Genomic DNA, 22,595 nt, shown 5'->3' with positions numbered 1-22,595 from the left:
CAGTGATATGGTTTAGTGATAGCCTTGGCAGTCCAGGGGTCACGGTTGGACTTGATGATCTTAAAGGTCTTTTCCAAAGTACTCGATTCTATGATTCTGTGAAAAATAGCATGTGTCACAGCAGGCAAGAGCAGCGTGATCGCGTGCATCTGCAAATGGTGTTGCAAACTCTTCACAATGTTTAAAGTAATTGGACTGCTAAAGCTGGGAGGTGACTACCTGTGCTAAAATAAGGAGCTCAGCTGAATGCTTCTTGGAGGTGTCAGCTGCAAAAGGGAAATAACTGACCATGTACAGTTGATCCTAAACAGACAGAGTTATTTTGGATAAAAGAAATTAACAGGACTAATACATGGGATAATGTCAGGATTTAAAGTACCATGCTTATGCCTAGTGGAACCAATTTCAAAGGCATGTAATGGCATGAGAGTTTCATTATAGCCATGTAATAGTGACAGCTGGAATTAAGGTCACCTAAGTATTCCCATTCCTACTCCCTGCTTTCAATTGTCCATAATTATCTTCCTAAAACTTTCACACTGCCACTGAAATTTTGCCCACTTAGAGAGAAGATTTCCCACCTTTAGGAGAGAAAAATCAAGGTTGGAGAGAAAATCAACTGGGCCAATATCCAGAGAAGGGCCTGAGAAGGGCCTTTGTGTATTCCCACCTCCACTCCAAATGAGTATGCTTTTCCCAGGAAAATGACTCTGCACCTTCTGTTTTCTTAAGCAATAATTAGAGATAAGGAGATGAAATACAGGAATGAATATCTCTTAGAAAAATAATAACTTTATGAAAACTAAGGAAGATCAATGGTGATGCATTCAGGTTACAAGTACCCAAAAAGCATCAACCATACAAGCTCAGTACTGAATTTGGATTCTCCCTTTTGACAGCACCATGTTCTAAACAACCACTCTCTTGATCAGCCAGATTTTGATCTCAGTGACACCAGTTCACATCTTGAATCACTTCATTGATTTAATTACCCATAAACAATGCAGTAATTCTGGACTGTAGGTCTGTAATTAAGATAAGGTTCTACCCTTAATCACACACAGTATCAATAACTGCCCTTTATTTAATTTTGAATTCCTTTTCCAGCTCAGGTTCTCATCCATTTTCCTTGTGCACATTTTACAACTTTTCTTGCCACATACTGGACCTGAATTACAGTTGTTTTGCAGATGTGGGAGGAAGGGGGCTCTGGCTTTGTACATGCTTGTTAGATCTTCTGCCCTAATGAACCAGGAAAAAAATTAAACATCAGCTTGTATGCCTATTGCTTGAGAAAATTACACTGTGTAAGTTGGCAAATCAATGAAACTGAAGGGTCATTGAATTTAAGTTAGATAAAAAGTTGGATATTAGACATGTTATTGATAGCCAATCATTTCATCCTGTAAATTCGTACTATTTAGGTAGAGCACAGTGATGGTTTGAGATCTTACAGGTGAGGAAAAACACTGAGCTACAGCTTCATGCACTACACTGCATCAACTCACACTAGTATTTAGAATTACTTGGTACTTTCCTCAGTATTATTTTAGTTCCCTGTGCTACTGTGACCTATGGGAACAGGAAAAACTGGAGACAAAAGTTAAAGCAAGAAAACGCCTCAATTTTTAAATCAATGCAGTATATATGCCTATGTCTGTGGTCTTTTTCTTCTGATTTCAATAGAAATCTCTGAAAAAGGCATCACAAGCAAGATGCAAGAGGTTTGGGTGAGTTATTTCCACTCTCAGTGTACAGCATTTCACCTATATTCTTAAGACCACACCTGTGTATATACATATACTGGCATTCGAGTGTGCTGTCACCCTCTAATTCCAGAGCTAAATAAACAAGTTACCACACAGTCATCTTGGCCACTGTTAACATTGCCGTGTGTCCCTATGTGGCTGAATTACCGGGGAAAGATGCTTTCTGCTTTGTTTCTGTCCCCAGTCGCCCATAGAGGGCAACCTTATTGTACCATGCTAGTCCAAGGACAATGTTTCCTATTCGAGAGAGCCACTCCCTTAAAGTTTCTGATGCAGAAGTTGTCAAATGCCATAAATTTATTTTAGGTTTTGTTAGGTTTTTTTTTCTTTAAAATGCTTCTTAATCTTAATACCTTTTTTAAATATTTCTTTGTTTTTCATTTTACAGCATTATTTTGCAGAGCAAGAAACAAGGGAGAGTATTTTTAATAAAGTCCGTAAAAAACCTCATTTAAGTCTTCACTTTTCTGGCTTTTGTACCATAGATGCACTCCTAAATAAAATGGCATTAAGTGAAGAACAGTAAAAAGGTTTATTGAAAGTTCTGTTCTTTTTAATTCATATCAGTACTAAACAAGTACTTGAGGGAGCACATACAGAGCCTAGGAATGCTTGGGGTTTGAAACTGGGGATTTGTATCTGAAAACAGTGCCATACAGGAAATTAAGCTACACGATACATCTAAATATGTGTCCTTTTCAACTTGCTGTGAAGAGTCATGTTAGACTCCCTTGAACTTCAGCACACTCACTCTTGTTGGGGCACATTCAGTTGTCACCTCTAACAGTCCTCACAGTCTGGTCTCACAGAGCAAATAGCCTTTAGGAGTGTTTCAAAAACCTGCTGCCTTGGAGATCTGCTCCTACTGAGTCAATCTCCTGGCCCAAGGACCATAAAGCACTGATTGAGCAAGCCCCACACTTCTGAGCTTTACCTTAACTCCCACATGGAAGATGTGACAAACACACCTCTTGTATGGTTTCAGCCAGCTTTGCGGCTAGCTCTTGGCTCTGAAGCAACTCTTTCACCTCCCAAACATACACATGAACACTTCTCCCCAGGAAGACCTGAGTCATGTCTGACCCTAAAAAGGCCAAGTGTCATAAAACAGTGGTCTCATCTACTTACTCTGTGCTGCTGACCTTTTCAGTTGGGCTTTGTTCGACTTCACCTCAAATGGAAACATGAGCCAGTACTTCAGGCTTTGTCCATTCAGATGTACAATAACCACAGCTCTAGGATACACAACTCTATGATGCAAGGTACTTCCTGATATCAGGATGGCAAGCTTATCACTGGGTATAAAGCAGAGCCTTTCAGTTACAAGCTAGAAACTGAACTAGTTACAAGTTGAAGGCTAACCCATGCACCAAACAAGCTTATCAGATGTTAAATCTCTGCTTTCCATGGAAGCAAGGGTATCTTTATGGGAATTAAAGAGAGAACACAAAGCAACTCAAACACTGATAAGGGTGAATAAAATCTGAATGTGCCAAAGGAACCGAGTCCTTTCCTGACTACCCATAAGCACTTGAAAAATCTTTCCTATCTCTGAGGATCTCTTCTCAGGTGCTGAAGTGGCTTGATGGAGTTGGGCTTCCCTTCTCTACAATAGTCCTTGGCATCCGTCTCTCACCTTAGGCAGCACAAAGAACAGGAGGTGTGTGTGGGGCAGGAGGTCCGTGGCAACTCCTGCCCCTCTGCTTCTGCCCCACTGGAGTGAAAGAAATGTACTAACAACCTCTAAAAACATCATCTCCCAAGGGAGAAAACTGCCTCTTTCATTACCAGCTCCAGTACAGAGACTCATCAATGAGTCCTTAAATTGACAAAGAACAGGCACAGTCATCAGAACTATTCTGCAGCATTTTCCTGTGGTATTGCAAGCTTCTTCAATACTCAGTAGAGACACTGTTTCTAAATTAAACCCACACTAATTCACTTCTATCAGACAGGACAAACTTCAAGAGCTGTATTCATCAAAAATTCCTCCCTCCCAGTATCTATACTTAAGGACACAGAAGATTCTTTTATCACTTGAAGTCGTGAAGCAAGATGTCTCTTTCTAAAAGAGATGTCCTGACACACAAAACTGAGTCCTGAGGCAAGAATTACTTAATGAAATTCCGTAACTTCAATGAGTATAATGGGATAGGCAGTAGTTTCCCAGGGAAGGTACCCAGGTATCTTCTTTATACAATTCCCAACCACTCTGCCCAGACCCAGCCAGTGTTCTGTGGCTGGTTTCAGTGTTGTTCTGTGCTGGTTTCAGATAGCAGAAGGCCAGGGGAGAGCCCAGGTGATTTGCAGGTGATGAGACAAGAAGAGAAATCCATGCCAGACCATTCCCTGGCTCAGGGCACTCATGGAGAGAAAAGAAACACCTCACTTCTCCCACAGCCACCCAGCTAGCAAAGGAGCAAGTCACACTACATTCATAGCTACATTCATCCATCCTCCCAACCCACAGCCTGCCCTACCGTCATACAGGACCAGGAGAGAGTAGTGGATAATGAACAAGCCACAGCTTCAGAATTGGGCTGCAGTGTACTATCAGTACAGTGTCTAACACCAGAGCTCACAAAGACACATGGACAGGGAGAGCAGCCCAATAGCAGGGCTGGGAACAGCTCTGGCCAGAGGAGACAGGGAGGTACTAGGTGTCTGGGAAAGGAGAAGGGTGGCATAGGCTGTCCTGTAAGAGGGGAAAGCCCACAGCGTCTAGGAGAAAGTATTCGAAGGTTATTGTGGTAAGAAGAGCAGACTGGTACATCTGCAGGTCACTGGTGAGCAAAGTAAAGGCTGGTGTTTATTTTTATTGAGCAACTAGCTATGTACTGAAGGGAGCATATGCCGTGGCTGCTTGGTACTCACTGACCTCTCACAGATAGACAGTTGCCAGCCTTCAGCTGAGTCAATTCTCATTTAAGATGGGCTTGATGAGGTACTCACTTCAAGCTCTCCTGAATGCATACCTCCTTCCTTTGGGGTCAAAGATGACTTTCCACACTGGACACAAAGCCCCTCCACCCTCCTCCCTGTGCATAAGACAGTGCTGCTGTCCAGAGCAGGAAACTGGGGTCATCTCAGTCACCCAGGTCAATCTAGAGCTGGCTGTCTCCACTCTCTTCACACATCATGGTGCCAGAGGGGCTGAAGAAGCAAAGCTTAAAGGAAGGCCTTGAAAATCTCCCCCAGTATGATGTTAGTAAGAAAGTAATCAGGTATTCCCAAAGCATTCTTGGGAAATCTGAAATAATTAATACTTTTTGTGGATAAAGAAAAAACAAATCAAATCTGCTGCAGGAGTTGGGGACAAACAGTGGGTAGTTGTGCAGATCAGCCAAGCTTTAAGTGAACCCAGTATAAAATAGAGGCCCCTGGTGGAAGGAGCCATTGAGGTTATGACTGTGACCTTTTTATCCAGTGCAAGAGAGCACAATCTGGCATGTTATAGCTTGGCAAGGGAAGAAAAATTGGTCCAGCGAAGAAACCAAGGAGGCTCTGGTGAGCTGGGACATCTCCTTCTATAGTGGCAGTTAGTCAGGTCTCCTTTTTCAAGAGAGCACAAAGAAAAGGCACACAGCCACTTGCAGGAAGCAAGGCAAGGAGTAAAGACCTTTCATCATCTGTTCCTCAGTCCCCCCAGCTCCACCCCACAAGACATTTTCCAGACTTTCCAGTCAGCCCTGAGATGTTGACTGGTGCACCAGCTTCATCAGCTCTCTGGCATGACCTCGGCTGCATTCCCTCCCACCTTCAATGAGATAAGAGTTAGGAATGTCGTTCACACAATGGGTGTTACTACTCAAGTCTGAAAACCAAAGCAAACACCAGGAGGTTTGCTGCCAGCTCCAAAGAAGGCATGGGAAGAGTTCCCTATGGGAGTTGAAACTTCTTCCCTGATAAAACCTCAACCCTGAATAGAGCTCCTTTCAGGGTTGTTTTGGGGACAAATGAAGGAGGCCTCATCAGGGAGGGATCAGAGAAGGGAGCACTTGGCAGGGAGTTGCACTAACTCATGTAATTTGAATGCTTCTGATTATCAGAGATGATTCACTTCTGTTCACTTTGCACCAACCATTGTGAAAGACATCGCATTTATCTGCATTGACTCACTGTTTCACAAGATGAGTTTGAGGTATCGTTACTACTACGACATGGGAAGGCCTGGACATCCAGAACCCTGACACCAGTCAGGAAGAGACAAAGAATTCTGGTAAATCCAGACAAATCAGGAAATGTGATAAAACCCTCTCAACTCTCTTCTCATCTATCAAAGATATGGTGTGAAACCCCTTAAGATAAAAATGTAGATGTTCCGAGACAGCTGGCTCTCAAGAAGAGAATATTTGTGTCTTTGGGAAGATTGCTTTGATTTTTACCACCACAAGCTGAGTTCTGCTTGTAGAAAATCAGACTTACAAAGAACATGCCATTATTCAGTAATAGTGTAGTACAGAGTCAACTTAAATGAGCTCATGGACAATTCTCAACCTCATACATCCTTGTTAGATGGAATGCCTGGAGCTAAAACCACAAAAAGTCAAAGTTTATGGCAGCGACCATTTATATCAGCTAAGCTAAAATTACAGCAAAGAAGTCATAAAATCTGAGAGGGAGGTAGAATTAATGGCTGAATGCAAGACAGCTCTTAAGAAAAGTCATGGGAATGAAGGAAAGGCGACACAGTTCCCTATGTTTGGTAGGGTGATACTTACCAGGTACCATTAAGATGCCCTGAAATAATGATTCTCACTGCTCAGTCAGCACTGGTAGTTACTGTCACTATCAGAGGTGCTCAACACCCAGAGAGGAGACAGGGTTTCCACAACATTGGCTTCCATTCAAGCATCTAAATTAATAGCCATGTTTAGAGGAAATCTGACTGCATTGGACACTGTCTGAACTAACTTCTCAGTTACAATAAGTGTTTCTTTGCCAAAGGAGGTGCATTTAAAAAAAATGAAGAGGGAATGGAGTGGGAGAAAGGGATGCAGCTTTACTCAGTGAAGCGTAATTCCCCAGACTTCTACCCACCCCTTGCCTTCCTCCCACCTCAGCAATACACAGTGTCTTGTTCAGGGAGAACATTCCCTCTCCAAGGTCCTATATCACAAGGTTAAAAGCCTGCAATTATCAGGTAATAGTTGTAAAGTGGTAGCAACTAAATAAATGCAGCTTATGTAAGACTCTATATATACAGATATGCACCAGAAGCAGATCTTGGGAAACCTGGTACAGTCCCCGCTAGGCAAAGAGGGTGGAAAGGAAACAAGCACAGAAAAGAGGACAACTTGACTAAGATCTCTGAGGCTCTTAGCAGTGGAGCCAGGAAAAGATGCTTGCACTTCCAAATCCTTATGTAGCACCCTAGCTCTCCAGAACACTGTTCACCACAGCTCACATTTTGCTGTGGACAAGTGGCATGGCCCTCATTAAATGATAGTGGGAGCAAAGCATTGAGTGTCCTGTTAAACTGAGTATCTGTGCAAGGTTGCTAAACAGGAGGCAGGAGATACAAATTGGACTCTGATGAATGAAACACAAAAAGATACAACCACAATCACATGCTTATTGCTATAAAGAGATGAACTCTGTAATTAGCATCTGTGGGGAAGTGTCTCAAAGAGAAAACAAGAAAGGAAATTGCAATGTGTCTATTTATTTCCATAGCTACTGTATGACTGAGAGCCACTCAGCAGCCTCTGCTATTTGTAGGAGGGTTTCCCAACAAAACATACCAAAGGTGCAGGAAAAGGGCTTGTGTATTGTTTTCTCAACACACAGCAACTGTCTGACAGGTTCCCCACCCCCTAAAGGAAAGGGTGTAAAAGCATGCTTTCCTTTGAGACAGTGGGGCATAAATCACAAATCAGGGCAGGGAAAGAGAAGACACACAAGTGATTACTGATAAAGGAAGAAGCTGAGATTATTATCGGTATCTAGTTCACCACTGCAGGGAAAAAGAGAAGTGACATGCTAGAACAAGTTGCCTGGTCTGTCAGGTAAGGTCATGATCCATGGTCTGCTAACCATGGGGGCTCAGGGAACACCAGATACCCATGGTCTAAGAGTGTGCTGTTCACGATAATGACTCCTGTATTACCACACAGTTCTTAATAGAAAGGCACAACAGCCCAAACTTACCAGTCTCTCAACCCTCTCACTCAGGTCTCTAAACCTTCCTGAGGACTGTCTGGACAATTCATTGTTGTACCGGATGTTGGTAATTTTTACGTTGGCACTGTAATAGAACAGCTTCTGATCTGTAAGTGAAAGAAGAGGAACAGACAATACTCAAAGCACCAAGATGCTTAAACTTCTGAAAAACACCTGGGGCTCACTGATATTCAGACATCTAGGGGGTGGATGAGCCTTCACCTGTATCCAACCCATTCAAATACAGCTTCCAAAAGGTATGAGAGCTCAGCTGAGTTATGTGATCTAAGCCAAGCAAGGACAAAAACCCGGTTTCCCCAGTGTTTACTATTTGTGGCCAACCATCAGCACGTTGAGCGCACACAGGGGTCACACTTTGGGCTCACAAGTGGCATCTTGCTGGTCAGTTTACCTTGGTTTCTGGTTTGCATGCCCACTCAACACCAAGTCCTGGCAGGCAGCTGCTGGTGATCAGGGCAAGGGAACTGAGAAACACCACTGGTAGAAACAGGCTGAAGGCTGTTTGTTACTCACATAAAGGAGACCAGAAGACTTGTGTGTTGACCTCATCACAGAAAGAAATCATGAGAAAGAAGTGGAAACAAGTGAAAGTCAACAGAAACCACAGTCTTAAACCACCCTGCACAGCATGAAATGTTCCCAAGGCATCTGCAAAGATGCTAAATGAGGAAGGAAAGAGAGCTCTAGAGAAGACGATGGGTTTCCCCAAAATGATGGGACAGGCTGATGGAAAGCAAGCTCCCAGCATTGTGTCACACAAGAAACAAGGGAATTCACCACACAGGAATGTTATATTAAACTTACCATATGCCAAAAAATAAGCTAGAAGACCAATGGTGATAGCTGCTGCCACTGCTGCTCCAATAACAATTAGAGCAATTTTCCAGGGCTCAAAATGTCTTATTTTGATGGCTGGCTGGTGAATTCTGAGAGAAAATAAAAACAAAGGGTGAAGATTAATAAAAGATCCTTTTCTATTTAAACACCCCACGCCCCAAAACGAAGCTCCCTCAACATCAGCTGAGTCTTCCCAGCAGCATTAATTGACTTCTCACCCAACAGCCTTGAATTGAAGCCATGACTCAAGACTATTTTGAAATAGATGTTGGGATATACAAGAAGTCACAGAACACAGACAGGGTTTGAGGTGTGGGGGGTGTTTGTGCGGGGGGTTGGTTTAGTTTTGTGGTTTGGGTGGTTTTGTTAGGTTTGTTTGTTTGACTTGTTGTTTGCTTGTGTTTCTTATTGTTAGGGCCAAATTAAATAGGAGTCCCACTGAGCACTTCCCTATGTGACCTCCAACTGGAGATCTGCAAGAACAGAACTTATTTTTCAGTTAGGTGAACTTTCATACAGCAGTGCAGGCAGATTTCAGTTGGTTAAACAAATCAGTTATCACAGACACACTGGTGCTTCTGTTCCCAAATCTGCTTTGTAGAATAAAAAGCATCCCATGCTTTGTATAGTATAGATCTATGGAAGCTGCTCAGTCCATTTCAGCCTGAAAAGCAGGGCTGGACAAAAGAAGAGAGATATTTCAGAGGACCAGACTGTGCTTCCTGTTTCACTCAGACTAAATCAAAAAGCAAAAGGTAAGCACTGCTTTAGCTGTATTTGCTGCGGGGATGGAATGACAGGGATGGGCAAGGACACGTGAATGGACCAAGGTAGCTAGGTAGGAAGCCTCACCAAATACTTCTCTTTGACATACTCTTAATTACACAGGTGTTAATCCAAATTAACACAAAGGAAGTCACTAGTCAGTAGGTCAATATTACAGTTGGACAAAAAATTGCTTGAAAAAGATTACTTGCAGCAAATTCTGGCTTTGACTATAAACTCAGAGACATAGGAAGATACTTAAAGCTGTACTTTCTACTGTGTTATCAGCCATTACAAAATACAGGACAGGAAGCCACAATTTCTGACAAGAGTCCTTCATTCTAGGAGCCAGGTACTTCACTCACACAAACGTGTACCCCTTCAGGTCAAGGTACAGCCATCCCCAGGAAAGCAGGCTGTACGGATACCTCTCCTGAGGGTATAAGGCATCCCACATTCCCAACAGAATACATACAGCTCATTTCTGAAACACACATAGAATCATAGAATAGTTAGGGTTGGAAAGGACCTTAACATCATCAAGTTCCAACCCCCCTGCCATGGGCAGGGACACCTCGCTCTAAACCATATCATCCAAAGCCTCATTCAGCCTGGCCTTGAACACTGCCAGGGATGGAGCATTCACAACCTCACTGGGCAACCCATTCCAGTGCCTCACCACCCTAACAGGAAAGAATTTCCTCCTTATAAACATCTAATGAGCCAGAAGTTTAAATACATTAAAATAAGCTGGAAATTGCAATAATTGCAAGTGACCTCTGCAGCTGTGTGCAGGAACGAGATACCAAGCACACTGTGCATAAATTCCAAAGCAGGTATTGATATTTCATTCTGATTTCAATGTAAAGCCTTACAATTAAAGCCTTATTACTTCAGCCTGGAAAACAACTGACTCACGTGAGGCTAAACATCGTGACATTTGTTTGAGTGAAAACAGGAATACTCATTTGTCACTCCTATCTGTTCAGACTTGTCCTGGATCTCTCGTATCAGTGCAAGAGCAGTTTCAGGCTAGAAGTAATATGGCCAGGACACAGTTAAATATCGAGTACTAGGTAGTTTGGAACCTGTTCAGTTTTCTTTTGTACACGTTATAACACTTTTTGTAACTCTCGTTCTCCCCTTTCAAGTGCCATGGTATCATTCAGCAAACAGAAACCCCGGCCTGCAACTGCTACTCACACATGTAATTTCAACTCACACACGTGACTTTCACTTCATTCATGAAACCTGTTTGAGAGCATCATGTCAGAGAGGTGCAGAGGGGACTCAGCATCAGCTTCTAAACTGAATTTCCTCAGACAAGAGCCTGTTTTGACAAATACATCTTAGATAGTCACATAATAGAGGGAAGGGCTGATCTAGGACTTGGGATGTCAATCTTTTCCTTCCTTTTTTTCCTGAATAAACTTTCCCAAATATTTTTAAACAAAAAAAATCTGTTGAATGTTGTTGAACAACAATATGAAACAACTGTTAAGGTTTACTCTTCACTCCTAATTTGTTCTAAAACCAAAAATTAGCTTTAAAAACAAAATACATTTTTGAGTAAAATGTTCTTGGTTAGGCTATACCATCTGAATAAAGGATTTGCAGGAGGATTTGAAATCCAGGTTTTTAAAGGTATCTGTGAGAGAAAACTAAGATTTCTGTCCTGACACTTTCCTACCCCCATTAACTTTGAGCTTTATTGTTGCTTTGCTCTGTCTCCTGAGGTTCATTTCTCAACAATTAATTATTTAATTTGACATGAAGTGGTAAATGCTCCATCCCTGACAGTGTTCAGGGCCAGGCTGGACAGAGCCTTGGGAGACATGATCTAGTGGAAGGTGGACCTGCCCATGGCAGGCGGGTTGGAACTAGATGAACTAGATTTTCCAACCCAAACCATTCTATGATTGTATGTCCCATTGTGTAAAGTTGGACAGTGTTTACAGGGATTCAAGACACACAAGAGAAGTAGCTATTCCAGAACTGAAACAGCTTCCATCCACATGATGACCCATCAGAGCCTGACTACTCTGCAGAGAGCGGATAAAAGTTGAACAATGGAAATTTGTTTTCTCAGATCAAGAGTCAAGCAGTCCCTGTTAACTCCTTGGGAACTAAGAGAACAACAGAGAGGGAACAGGGAGCATAACACAGAAATGCACAGCAGGATCAGAAACACTTCAGCTGAGGTGCTTACTGAAATCCAGCAGAGGAGAAATGGAGTTTTTAAGCCTGACCCAAATACCAGCTGAAAGCCTTCCACTAACCTCATCAGGCTTTCTGATAGGGTCCCTTCTGCATGCAGCCTAAGTGGGGTCCTCTCTGCCCCAGAGACTGCACAGTAATCTTAATTAGACCACAGTCAGGAACTGGGTTTCACCTCTCTGCAGAAGACAGAGAGTCCCTGGTTAAGATTTGTCGGATTAGGAAGAGGAGTGAAATATTAGGAAGAGGAGTGAAATATTTGCTGACAAAGATAAATGACAAAAACTGTTATAAAATCATTCCTCTGCCGTAACCATTTTTACTTGGTTGTCCTCTCTTTGTCTCCTAATTATTCCTAACACTGTCCTGGCTTTTTCACCTGTTATCCAGCTGGCATTTTCCTAGAAATAGCCACTGAGATGTGTCCTGTGGTGGTAGGTGACCTGGAGCCCTGCGTTCTGCATTTGAGTTCCTCCCCCACTCCTAGAACACAAAGAAGCACCCGAGAAACCCTGTCCTCAACAAGGAGCTCACACCAATAAACACAGAGCCTGAATGATCCCTCTACTTAGGCCCTTTACAAGGCAGGCATAAGAAGGACATAGTTAGTTATGTCTGTTGACTTTCAGTAATGGGGGAGTATTGGGGGTGGGAAGTCAGTCTCAAAGGAAAACTAAAACTCTTACATAAACCAACCAAAAACCAAAAACACCACACAAAACACACCCCACCACCAAACCACAAAAAAAACCCCCACAAAAAACAAAAAACCCCAAGGAAAAGCCTCAGAGATCTTCCTCACCAGGGCAGAAAACACACTCTGACACCTATGGGAACCCCTCCAGTGAGCTTCGAATCAGAGACAGTGTCTAGCTAAGTCAGCATGCACTATATCTGCTTTGGCATGCATGCACTGACAGTGTCTGCTCAAGAAAGGTGCTGACAGGACAGCCTAACAGCCAAACCCAAAACAGTCACCTAAGCAGGATCTCTTGTGGGTTATTAAATGTCCTTTGGGTTTAGTCCTATAAGACAGGCACGCTTAGACAAATTTTCTACCACATGTGGTACTTCTCTCTTATTAAGGTGTTTCAAGAAAAATGAATGATAAAACCCCACTATCAGCTTTACTGATAATCATAGAATCATAGAATAGTTAGGGTTGGAAAGGACCTGAAGATCATCAAGTTCCAGCCCTCCTGCCATGGGCAGGGACACCTCACACTAAACCATGTCACAATATATAAACAAGAACATAATAGGGCAGTGATGGTGTTTTAACCTCTACCAAAATAAACCTCTTTACCAGTACATGCAATAACACTGTAAAACAACTATACATACATTAGTCCTGAGGAGTTCTGCAAATCTGATAACAACAGACAAGCCCTTCTGCCTGAGTGATACTTCGTGTGCATCTATGACAGCTTATATCCACTGAGAGTCTGACCCAAAGTATCCCATTTTTCTTGTGGCCTGGGAGCTTATATTTCTGGCTGAATAAAAAGTTTTTCCATATTTTATACTTCATCTATAATAAACAATTCCTAGGCTGGGTAGATAAACAGTGAGATACTGTAATCTAGCAATGTATTTTCACTGAACAGAGATGGACCCATTTCTTCATGGGACAAATGCTGCTGAAATTAGAGGAGGCTCTTTAAACAAGAGGTTCAGCTGAGACTCTGAAATCACAGGTTGTTCTCCATCAGCAGAGAAACTGGACAATTCCTATGTTCCATTCTTTATGAAATCTGTCCCCCTGTTATTACCAAAATCTATCCACAGACCACATGAGGTATTCAGATTGTCTTGTATCTTTCACATGAAAATGTCAAATTAAGCCATACCAAGCTTTATGTTAGCTTGACTTGATTCAGAATGGAGATCTCTGTGTAACCAGAAATACAGATATCAAACAACGATGTGATGGAAGCAGAGTGACTTGACTTTAGAAGCTTATGCTGACTCAAAATGCCCAATCCTAAAACCGTGAAAAACATAAGTAAAGTAAGGTGCTTCTGCAACACACTCTAACAGGAACAGCAGAGGCCAAAGGAGCTGTAGGATTTATACTGGGGCTGGCTCAGTTAATGATGACAACTAGATTTTAAGACTCAGGAGGAGGTCCTTTCTCATTCTGTTTTTCCTGTTTAAAATGGTCAGAAACTGAGTGAACGTGGCAAGGAAACACAAATTGCACCAACTCCGTAAGAGTTAACCCAGGTGTGGCGTGTACCAGAATCAGATGTATTTCACTAGGTTTTACCAGAATCAGGATCTACTCTGGGCCAAACTGCATAGAATAGGTTTCTGTTTGGTACCATGCGAGAACTGTACCTGCCTCTTGCAATGATCAAGGTTAACTCCCAGTAATGGTGATGGGACATGAGTTTCCCTGCACCAGGGCTGGTATCCATTTCCTGCCACACTTCAGCAGTCTGTAACTTACACCCACTTTGCCCACACTCATTTTGCCCACCAATTTGCATGACAAATTGGTGCAGGTGGCATTGCATTTCCACCTACACATTCACTTTTAGGCTACCATATACAGCACCAGCCACTCTGTAGCTCTCCCTGCCAGTGGCACAAGATCATCGCAAGGAAGTTACGGCATGACACTGCATTTGCTTCCCAGACTGCAGGACACAGCGCAACAGAAGAGGGACAAGACCAGCAAGGCTGTTTGCTCCACCCTGCTTTCCTTAGCAGCTTTGCTTCCTGAAGGATTTTATGGAGCACTCATTCCAACATCTTGAAATGTTAAGAGGCATAACTGGAGCACTGCTCTTACAAGAGACTAAGGCACAGCATGTGATGAGCTGCACACTCTGATCTACATTCCTGCCCAAAGAACTCTAGACATTGAACAGGCTACACAGGGTCTTTGATTAAGACAGGGCAGTCTCCATCCCTTCCCAAACGTGTAAATATTTAATTATCCAACACAGATTTCCCCTAACATACTTTAGATTATTTTACTATATCTATTTATTTTGTTTAGATTATTACAAAATAATCTAAACAACTATTTAAACAACTAAACCCTTTCCTAATTAGGAGGAGACCAAACTGGACTCAGGTGTTGTTTAAATACCTTCTAGCACACTTATTAAAATCACTTACAACACTGTTGATATCAATAAGACACAGCATCTAGGCTTACATCTAACTAGAAAAACAAATGGCTTTTCAATTCTGCAAGGTAGAGAACTCTCACTCAGTTTTGCCTTTTTATGTAACATGCACAAACTGGTATCCACAATTGATGGTGATTTCCTTCTCACCTATCTTAGCAGAATAACTTTTAATGTATGGATATTATACATAGGAGAAGGTATTGAGCAGGGTACCACTAAAGAGTACGGAACCGAAAGCTGAACTCAGTCTTCTCCTGGCAAAGCCAACCCTTGACTAAAATGACACTGTCCTCGCAAAATGAGAAAAACACTTAAGTGGGCACAAAGTAGAAGTTTTGTGACTCCAGACACAATGTTTGCATTTCAGCATGTCCAGAAATTACTAAAACAAATGAATAAATAAAACCCAAACCACAGCATTTTTAAAAATACAGAGGACAGATTAAAAAACAAGCGCTATCTTGCAAGCATCCACAGCCATTTGCCCAAAGCAATGCCAGAGACAAGACTGGTGCTGAAGTCTTCAGCAATCACAGAGAACCTCAGCCATGCAGCCAAATCATTAGGGTGTAAATCAAATCCTTTTGTATTTTTGTTTCCGAGGTCATACTTTCAAGCTTCATCAATCCCTGAGGGAACAACAAAAAACAAGCCCAAGGAGACTGAGCATCTCCTGTTGCCACTTGAAACCAGGAGCCAGAGCATTTAGATGGAAATAGCAAATTCCAGGAGGCTTGCTGTGCATTTATGACCAGATCCCTGCTCTGCCCCAATAGAGCACAGAACAGCATCACATCCAGGAGTCTTATCTTTGTAAAAACACTCTGAACTTTCTAGCACTGTCTGAAATATTGTTACAGTAAAACAAAAGATGTCCAGTACCTCTGACTGCACAACATCACTGGGACAATACACCTCGTCATTACACCCTAGAATCACAGGTTTTTCCTTAAAAGTAACAGGGTTAAAAATGGAATGGTGAATAACTGTAGTGCTCTCCTTATGCAGTTGTGCTGTCATCACTGATTTAACTGGGACTTTTTGCAGGGTTTGGGGGAAATAGTGTTACAACTAGACCTGAGCAAAAGCCATGGTTTCCAAAAATCATGTTACTAACATTTCATTTTGACACAAAAGAGCCTCCTGGATTCTGCACTGCTGCAATAAAAGCCTGCTGGGGGCAGGATAAGACAACCACAGGGAGGAAAAATAAGTGTCAACCTGAGCCATCACATAGTCTTTCTAAACAGAAAGCAAATCTTTGTGCTTCTGGCCATGCTAGGGAAGGATTTCTCATTCCACCTATAGGCCTGTCATTTTTTTCATCCAGACCATTAACTGCAAAACCTCCCTTTCAACTTGCAGCTTAGACTTCCCTCTGTCTATCACCCCTTTTCAGGCTGCATATTTCAGACATATCCATGATGTACCCTAAATCTAAAAGGATGAAAGGGCCAGAGATAGAGCAGTAAGGTCCAAGATCAGGCAAGAGAAAAACAGATCTCTCTTCTGGATTTACGTATGTGTTCTTGAAGTCCTAAAGCTGCCCTATAGTCAGCATCCTTTATCACCATTACACCTCCCAACCAGACTTGTGAAGTTAAAAACACACCACCTACTTTTGAAGATCCCATGGTAGGTCCCGGTAGGTCTGGTAGCCTTTCTGACCGCCAACCAAGGCTCGACTAAAGTCTGGACTGCGTAGTGAATGCTGCTGGAAGACGCAGGAGTCGCACTGACTGGTGTGATGGGAAGGGAAAGGTGTTGAATGAAGATCCTTCATTGAGGCACAGCTGAGCAACACCCAGCACCCTGTGGGTTATTGCAAAACGAGGGAGCGAACTTCAGAATAAAAACAAACAGAGGCAAGCATGGAGCTGATAAGGACACTTCAGATCAGCTCTACATCAAAGAGTTCCCCAGGCAGAGATGGACAGAGCAGATAAACCAGCCCAGGCAAGATGACTTGTTCTTCACCACAGCAGAACAGGAAGTGCGTGAGATTTCCCTTTTCCAGCACTCCCTTTCTGTCCAGCTTGTATCTCTACAGCAGGCCTTCTCCTGAGCAGCAGCACCTTCTACCATACGCTCACCGCAGAACCCACACGGGAGACACACCACACTGTCCGCAGTCACTCGCCTCTTGAGACAGCCAACACAAAGGCTGAACACAACAGACACAAATGGCTTGGTCAGCCAAGCCTGATCTCCCTTGGTGCTCACTCCTCCACAGCTGTCCTGGACTCCCTTGGCATCAGGGACATGACAACTATAAGTATCCAGCCTGCTAATTACATGTTAGTCATTTAATGGTTGGCATAACCCCGCCTGTGGAAAATGCTTACTCTGTGAAAAAGGCCACCAATCTCCGTGGAATTCCCTTCTCCCAGCACAAACATGATTCTTTGGAGGTAACTGGAAAGGGTTAATATGGATATTCCCTTCTCCCGGCTCAAACGTGATTCTTCAGAGCCAGGTGGAAAAGGGAAAAGTGGGTATTCTCTAGCAAGAAATTCTACACTTGCAGAATTTATTCCAAACCAAAGAGGAAAATTACCAGAAATGAGACTTCTGGTTTCTCATCTTCTATATGCTTAGATTTGTGCTAAAATGTTTGAAACATTCGGTTTTCCAATAAAGTCTCAAGATTTCACGGTAATTTTTATGGGAGCATTTACTACCTTCCAACTCCCCAAGAAGAAACAGCAAGAGGAAGATTTCACCTATCATAACAAGTCCTTTTCCAGCTTCCTCAAAGATGCCCATTCACAAGCATTTCAATGCAGTTATGAAAGCACAACTCTGGACGGTTCATTTTAGGACTGCAGGAAAAGATGAGCACTGCTGCATGGTATCTCCTGTTTCACTAACAGGATCGATCAAATCAATTGGGGTTTTTTTGGCTTCTCCCAGCTCTCTGTAGAAAGGGCATCATTGCAGTTACCTACCTTATGTGGGGCTTTACTGACTGAACACACAGTTACCTGCCAAGTACTAGCATCCTCCCTGAGTATTCCCTTCCCCCTCTCCAGCCCTGTTATTTTCTTTCTCAAGATTAGCAAAACTCAGAAAAGTTGGTGCACTAAATAAATCCCTGCTCCACCCAGAAACACCACCCACCTATAGCAACGCCAGCACTCAGCGGGGTGCTGAAGATGATTACAAACCAATTCCGTCCAGGAGTCAAGAAAATACCTTAGAATTCCTTGGTTCGTTGTTTGTTTTGTTTGGGTTTTTTTCTAATGCTGTGATCAGAAACCCTGTCATCTTCACAAAACACAGTCCAAGAATACAGACAAAAGCTTCATTAAGTTTAGGATGTATGACAAGAAAGCACATAGCAATTTCTGTGCAGAATGGTCAGGCTGAGGCTGTTCATAGCGGTCTGCTCTGCACTGTTACTGGTTTAATTAGTATTTAGAGACTACTAATCAGGTGCCCTGAGTACCCCAGCCAAGCACACTGGGAAAAGATGGCTCTTGAAGAGTTTACCCTGCAGGATGCACTGAGTTTTCCTTGATGTGCCCAGAAGCCGAGAGACCAGCTCTACCCACTGGGTCAGGTAAAAAATACAATCCATCAGAAGCAGGTTTTAGCAAACAGCTAGGGTCTTAGACAGAAGTTACTTGAGATCCTGAGCTCTGCAACAAGATTTTGTGGAGATAAAGTGCATTCATTGGAAGAATACCAGGTTGCAACGAGTCTCAGGAGGTAGTAGAGGAAGGGTCTTAGACAACAGATGCAAGAACTTCTGGTAACTTTGAAGAGCAGACTAGGATAGACCTTTCTGCTGCTACTCCAGAGTATGAACAACAGAGATATTCCAAAGACGTGATTTTGATCATGGTACAGGTTTCCTTACGATCAAGAATTTTTTGCTATCTGCCTAATAGAAATTCAAGTAGGTTGCTTTTGTTCTCAAATTAATTAACCATGAAAATGAACTGCCCTGGAAAACAGTGGGAAATAAGGAAATAACTTGCCTTTGTAGGACTATGCAAAATCAATTTACACGTCTGCCGGCAACAATGGTACAGATAGGCCAAGAAGAAACAATCATTAAGGAACAATTTTCCTCACAGTAAATTAGCAAGTTGCAAAGTGCTGGGTATTACAGGATTATTCAGTAAGCTAAAGGCAGTTACTGACCTTTTTAGTTAATACTAGGGAAGCAGTGCAGAAACTAGCAATCAGAGTGTGGGGTGGAAATGTGGAGAATGTGGGTATGCAGGACTTCGTGAATGAAAGTGTAAAAAGATGTAATGACCATTCTCTCCATTTATCCCTGCAAAGTCAGCCCAGCCGGTCAGACAGACTGCTTGCCTAAGAATACTAATAATAGACTACCTTGGTTTACGTTTGCCTACTTATATAGGCTCCCTGGCTGCAGATACAAAGAATGCCTTTAGAGGAGACCATTGGCAAGCCCCATAGCAATAACATCTTTGGAATTTAGAAGCAAAGATGTTTAATGTAATTGTCTACCAGTTACTCAATCCAGGCCATGAATTTTACACCAAAACCAGCTGTCAGTCATTACCTTTAAACTGAGAAGTGAATGTTCTTGCTGATAATAGAACTGACAGAAGTGCTGTTAAGTAGTATTGCCTTAAACAACCTGAACTAATTAGACCTGCTTTGAGCAGGGTGTTTGATGAGGTGACCTCGGTACATCCCTCCCAATCTAAATTACTCTCTGATTCTGAGAGCATCTGATAAGACCAAACTGGTACAATGCCATGAAATCCTTCCCTAGGACAAATCCACTCATTTTGCACCACCATCTCGTGGCAGCTGAGTTATACCTTCAGGCCTCCTCTTCAAAAAAACACAAAGGCACATTGCGTTGGCCTTCAAAATTCAGAGGAAGCTCTAAATGAGCTGCATTTCTTTATACTTTTTAACTTCAGCGGCACATGTGCTGCGCAAGTTTTCTGTTTCGACAAAAAACAGATCACAAGTTTATTATACCGTGCTTGCCTTTGCCACATGAAATTCCCAGCTATAGATTCATAGAATAGTTAGGGTTGGAAAGGACCTCAAGACCATCTGGCTCCAACCCCGCACCATGGGTCGAGATACCTCACATTAGACCATGTTCCATGGCTTTCCATAACTGATAAATAGAAAACAAAACCAGAAAATCCACTAAAATGACAGAATGATTCTCTAGAGCCAAAATCAGGCTGGGAGAGAAGCCAGGTGCTTTATCTTGAACCTTGAAATGTCACTCGGGGCCAGATCTTATTACATGCATGTGCAGCTTTGAGATACTGAATGTTTGGAGGCTTTCAGATGCTACAGCAATGGCCTCAAGCTTCAAAGTACACTAGATCCTGCCCTGGTTGGTTTCTAAATAGCCCCTCTTTCCAGGCCCTTATAACAGAAACTGCTACACCCGTCTGAGCTGCAGCCAAATGGGCCTGCCCAGAATACTGACAACGCCCTTTGACAACAGAAGTCCCCCCCACTGCCAGAGCCATTAACAAAGAATTCATATCCCATCGCACTATTTGAGGCAAAAAGGTAGTGCACATGTACCTGTCCTCTACTCAACCAGAGCTGCTACTTGGTACAGTGAAACAGGACAGCCCACATTTTCTTCCCTGTGTTGCCTAGCATTCGGCAGCTAACAAGCTGCTCTACATCCACTGCACAGATCCTCTGGTCCCAGTCAAGATACACAGCATCTCCAAAGAGACAGGAGACCTTTATACGAATTAGACTAGGTCTACAAAGAAACATAGCACATTAAGATACAAATAAATCCCTTACAGCATGGCTCAAATTAAACAAAAAAACAGCAGCATTGTTTCACACATCAGAAGTGCTAGAGAGACCTACTGGGAGCACTAACACAGAGGTCTGTTGAAGCCACCATACCCCAAGCAAGACTTTTCCTACATCTCTTTATCCCCAGAAAAGGGTTAGCTTGGGTTTTATTTCATGTTATCTGTTAGCAGCTAACTTGCCTAGTAGAAGCCAGAGTCTGTCTCTTTGAGATGCTTTCTGCCACAGCTTTCCAGCAGCATGCAGGATCCTAAATGTGTTTCTTGTGAGAAATCGCCTGATTTATCATACACTGTGTCAGCCTTTGAGACTTCACAGGCTAAATTAGACGTAATGATAATCAAACCCAAGCCCTCCATCCTGCAGCCGTATCAACTCTGGCTGTCTTTTCAGCTACAGTTCAGGAACTGAGTCACTCTGACAGAAAAATGCAGCATGCATCACGCAGAATGCTCAGTAGGGATTAAGGGTCCTACTTGCTTTGCTCCCTCCCTGAAAGACCTTCTAGCTCAGCTTCCTCTTGGGTAACTTGCTTTCTACCTACGTGGCACAGAATGGATTGTTCCCTCCTGTGCCCTGCTATTTTCATTGATTACTCAATCAATAGTAACAGTGCCAGACACGTTGGGCACAACAGTGCCAAGTACTGCATGTAAGGATCAAGCATGAAGACAGCCCTGTGTCTGTCTTTGGGCTGTCTACCACAGCATTCATCTGTCACAGAATCAGCTGAGAGACGGTCAGCTCATTTGAGACAGCACCCACCACTTAGCCACAGCTATGTGCCATTCACTGAAGCTGCTAGACACTTTGGAGAACAGAATCACGGAGTAGATGACATGGAAAGGGACTCCGGGGACAGCATTGCCCAAAATCCCTGTCCAAAATAAGGGTAGCTCAACCACAGTTCTCAGGATCACGTCCAGTTGCTTTTTGTGTATCTCCAAGAATGGAGACTCCATAACCTCTCCTGAGAACCTGTTTCAATGTCCAAACACTCTTAGAGTAAAAAGCTTTTTCTGATGTTCTCACCACTCTCTAGCATAGGAGACCTTATTTCCTAGTACAGTCCCCTCATCCGGTCTGTCCAGTGGGGAAAGAATGATCCCAGTTACAGCTCCCCTGAGTATGCAGGTCATCTCAGCTGGCCTGGAGAGCAGTGCCAGACTGTCTGGGTCACAACTCCAAAGGCTGCAGGTGATCCCGAGTGTGCGGAAGGTCAGAGCTGCGGCACAACTGCTGGCAGATTACTGTATTGATTTACAAAGAACAATCTGTGGTTAAAACAGGATCTGGATGCTAGGCTGATGATAGGTGCTTCATCAAGGAAGGGACTGCCCAGTGGCACAACTGGAAGGTAGGAAGTGCAGAAGCTGAGAGGAGAGACAGCACATAGCAAGCACAACCATCCGGATTTACTGGAGGGAGGAAGGAAGGAATTCAGTATCTAATCGAGTGAATCAGAGACATGCTGTGTATTTCTTGGACCTAATCAAGCTTACATAAAACAAAACAATTGCATTTTTGGATAACAATTTCCCTTTATTGCACTTGACTCAGTAAAATGTGATGAAAGGGCTACTGCTCTTCCAAACATACATCTTCCCATCCATAGGCAACCTTGCATTTCCTGTAATACTTCAATAAAGGACTTGCACTCCTTTTTACCCTGTTAGATAATCTCAAGTGTCGTGACAATCCCTTTGGCTGTTGGGTATTACAGACCAGAATCAATGAACTCCAGCATGTTTCACTCATTAAAAACTTGCTCTTCTAGCTCAGAATATGGTGCAACTTGTACCACGTTTTCCATCCTGATGGGAAATGGACAAGAAGAAATGTGGTAAGTTCCTTTTGATGTACAAGAATCTTCAGGAGTTGTCAAAATGGG

General features: G+C 42.9%; 1 protein-coding gene across 1 annotated transcript in view; it reads right to left on the bottom strand.

The window, feature by feature from the left end:
* The window catches only part of LOC133213191 (transmembrane protease serine 11E-like), a 43,252-nt gene extending 26,425 nt beyond the window's left edge, over positions 1-16,827 (bottom strand). The window contains exons 1-3 of the mRNA XM_061355253.1: positions 16,534-16,827; positions 8,757-8,878; positions 7,920-8,038 (exon numbers count right to left, since the gene is read on the bottom strand). Coding sequence (XP_061211237.1) covers positions 7,920-8,038; positions 8,757-8,878; positions 16,534-16,697 — 405 coding nt within the window. The 5' untranslated portion in view covers positions 16,698-16,827. The remainder of the gene's footprint in view (positions 1-7,919; positions 8,039-8,756; positions 8,879-16,533) is intronic.
* Positions 16,828-22,595: the final 5,768 nt, after the last annotated feature.

This window comes from Neopsephotus bourkii, unplaced genomic scaffold, assembly GCF_033783945.1.
Source record: "Neopsephotus bourkii isolate Nb327-2 ecotype Australia unplaced genomic scaffold, CSIRO-AGI_Nbou_v1 NB_787, whole genome shotgun sequence".
In the NCBI taxonomy this organism is placed as follows: Eukaryota; Metazoa; Chordata; class Aves; order Psittaciformes; family Psittacidae; genus Neopsephotus; species Neopsephotus bourkii.
This window is presented reverse-complemented; position numbering and strand designations above follow the sequence as displayed.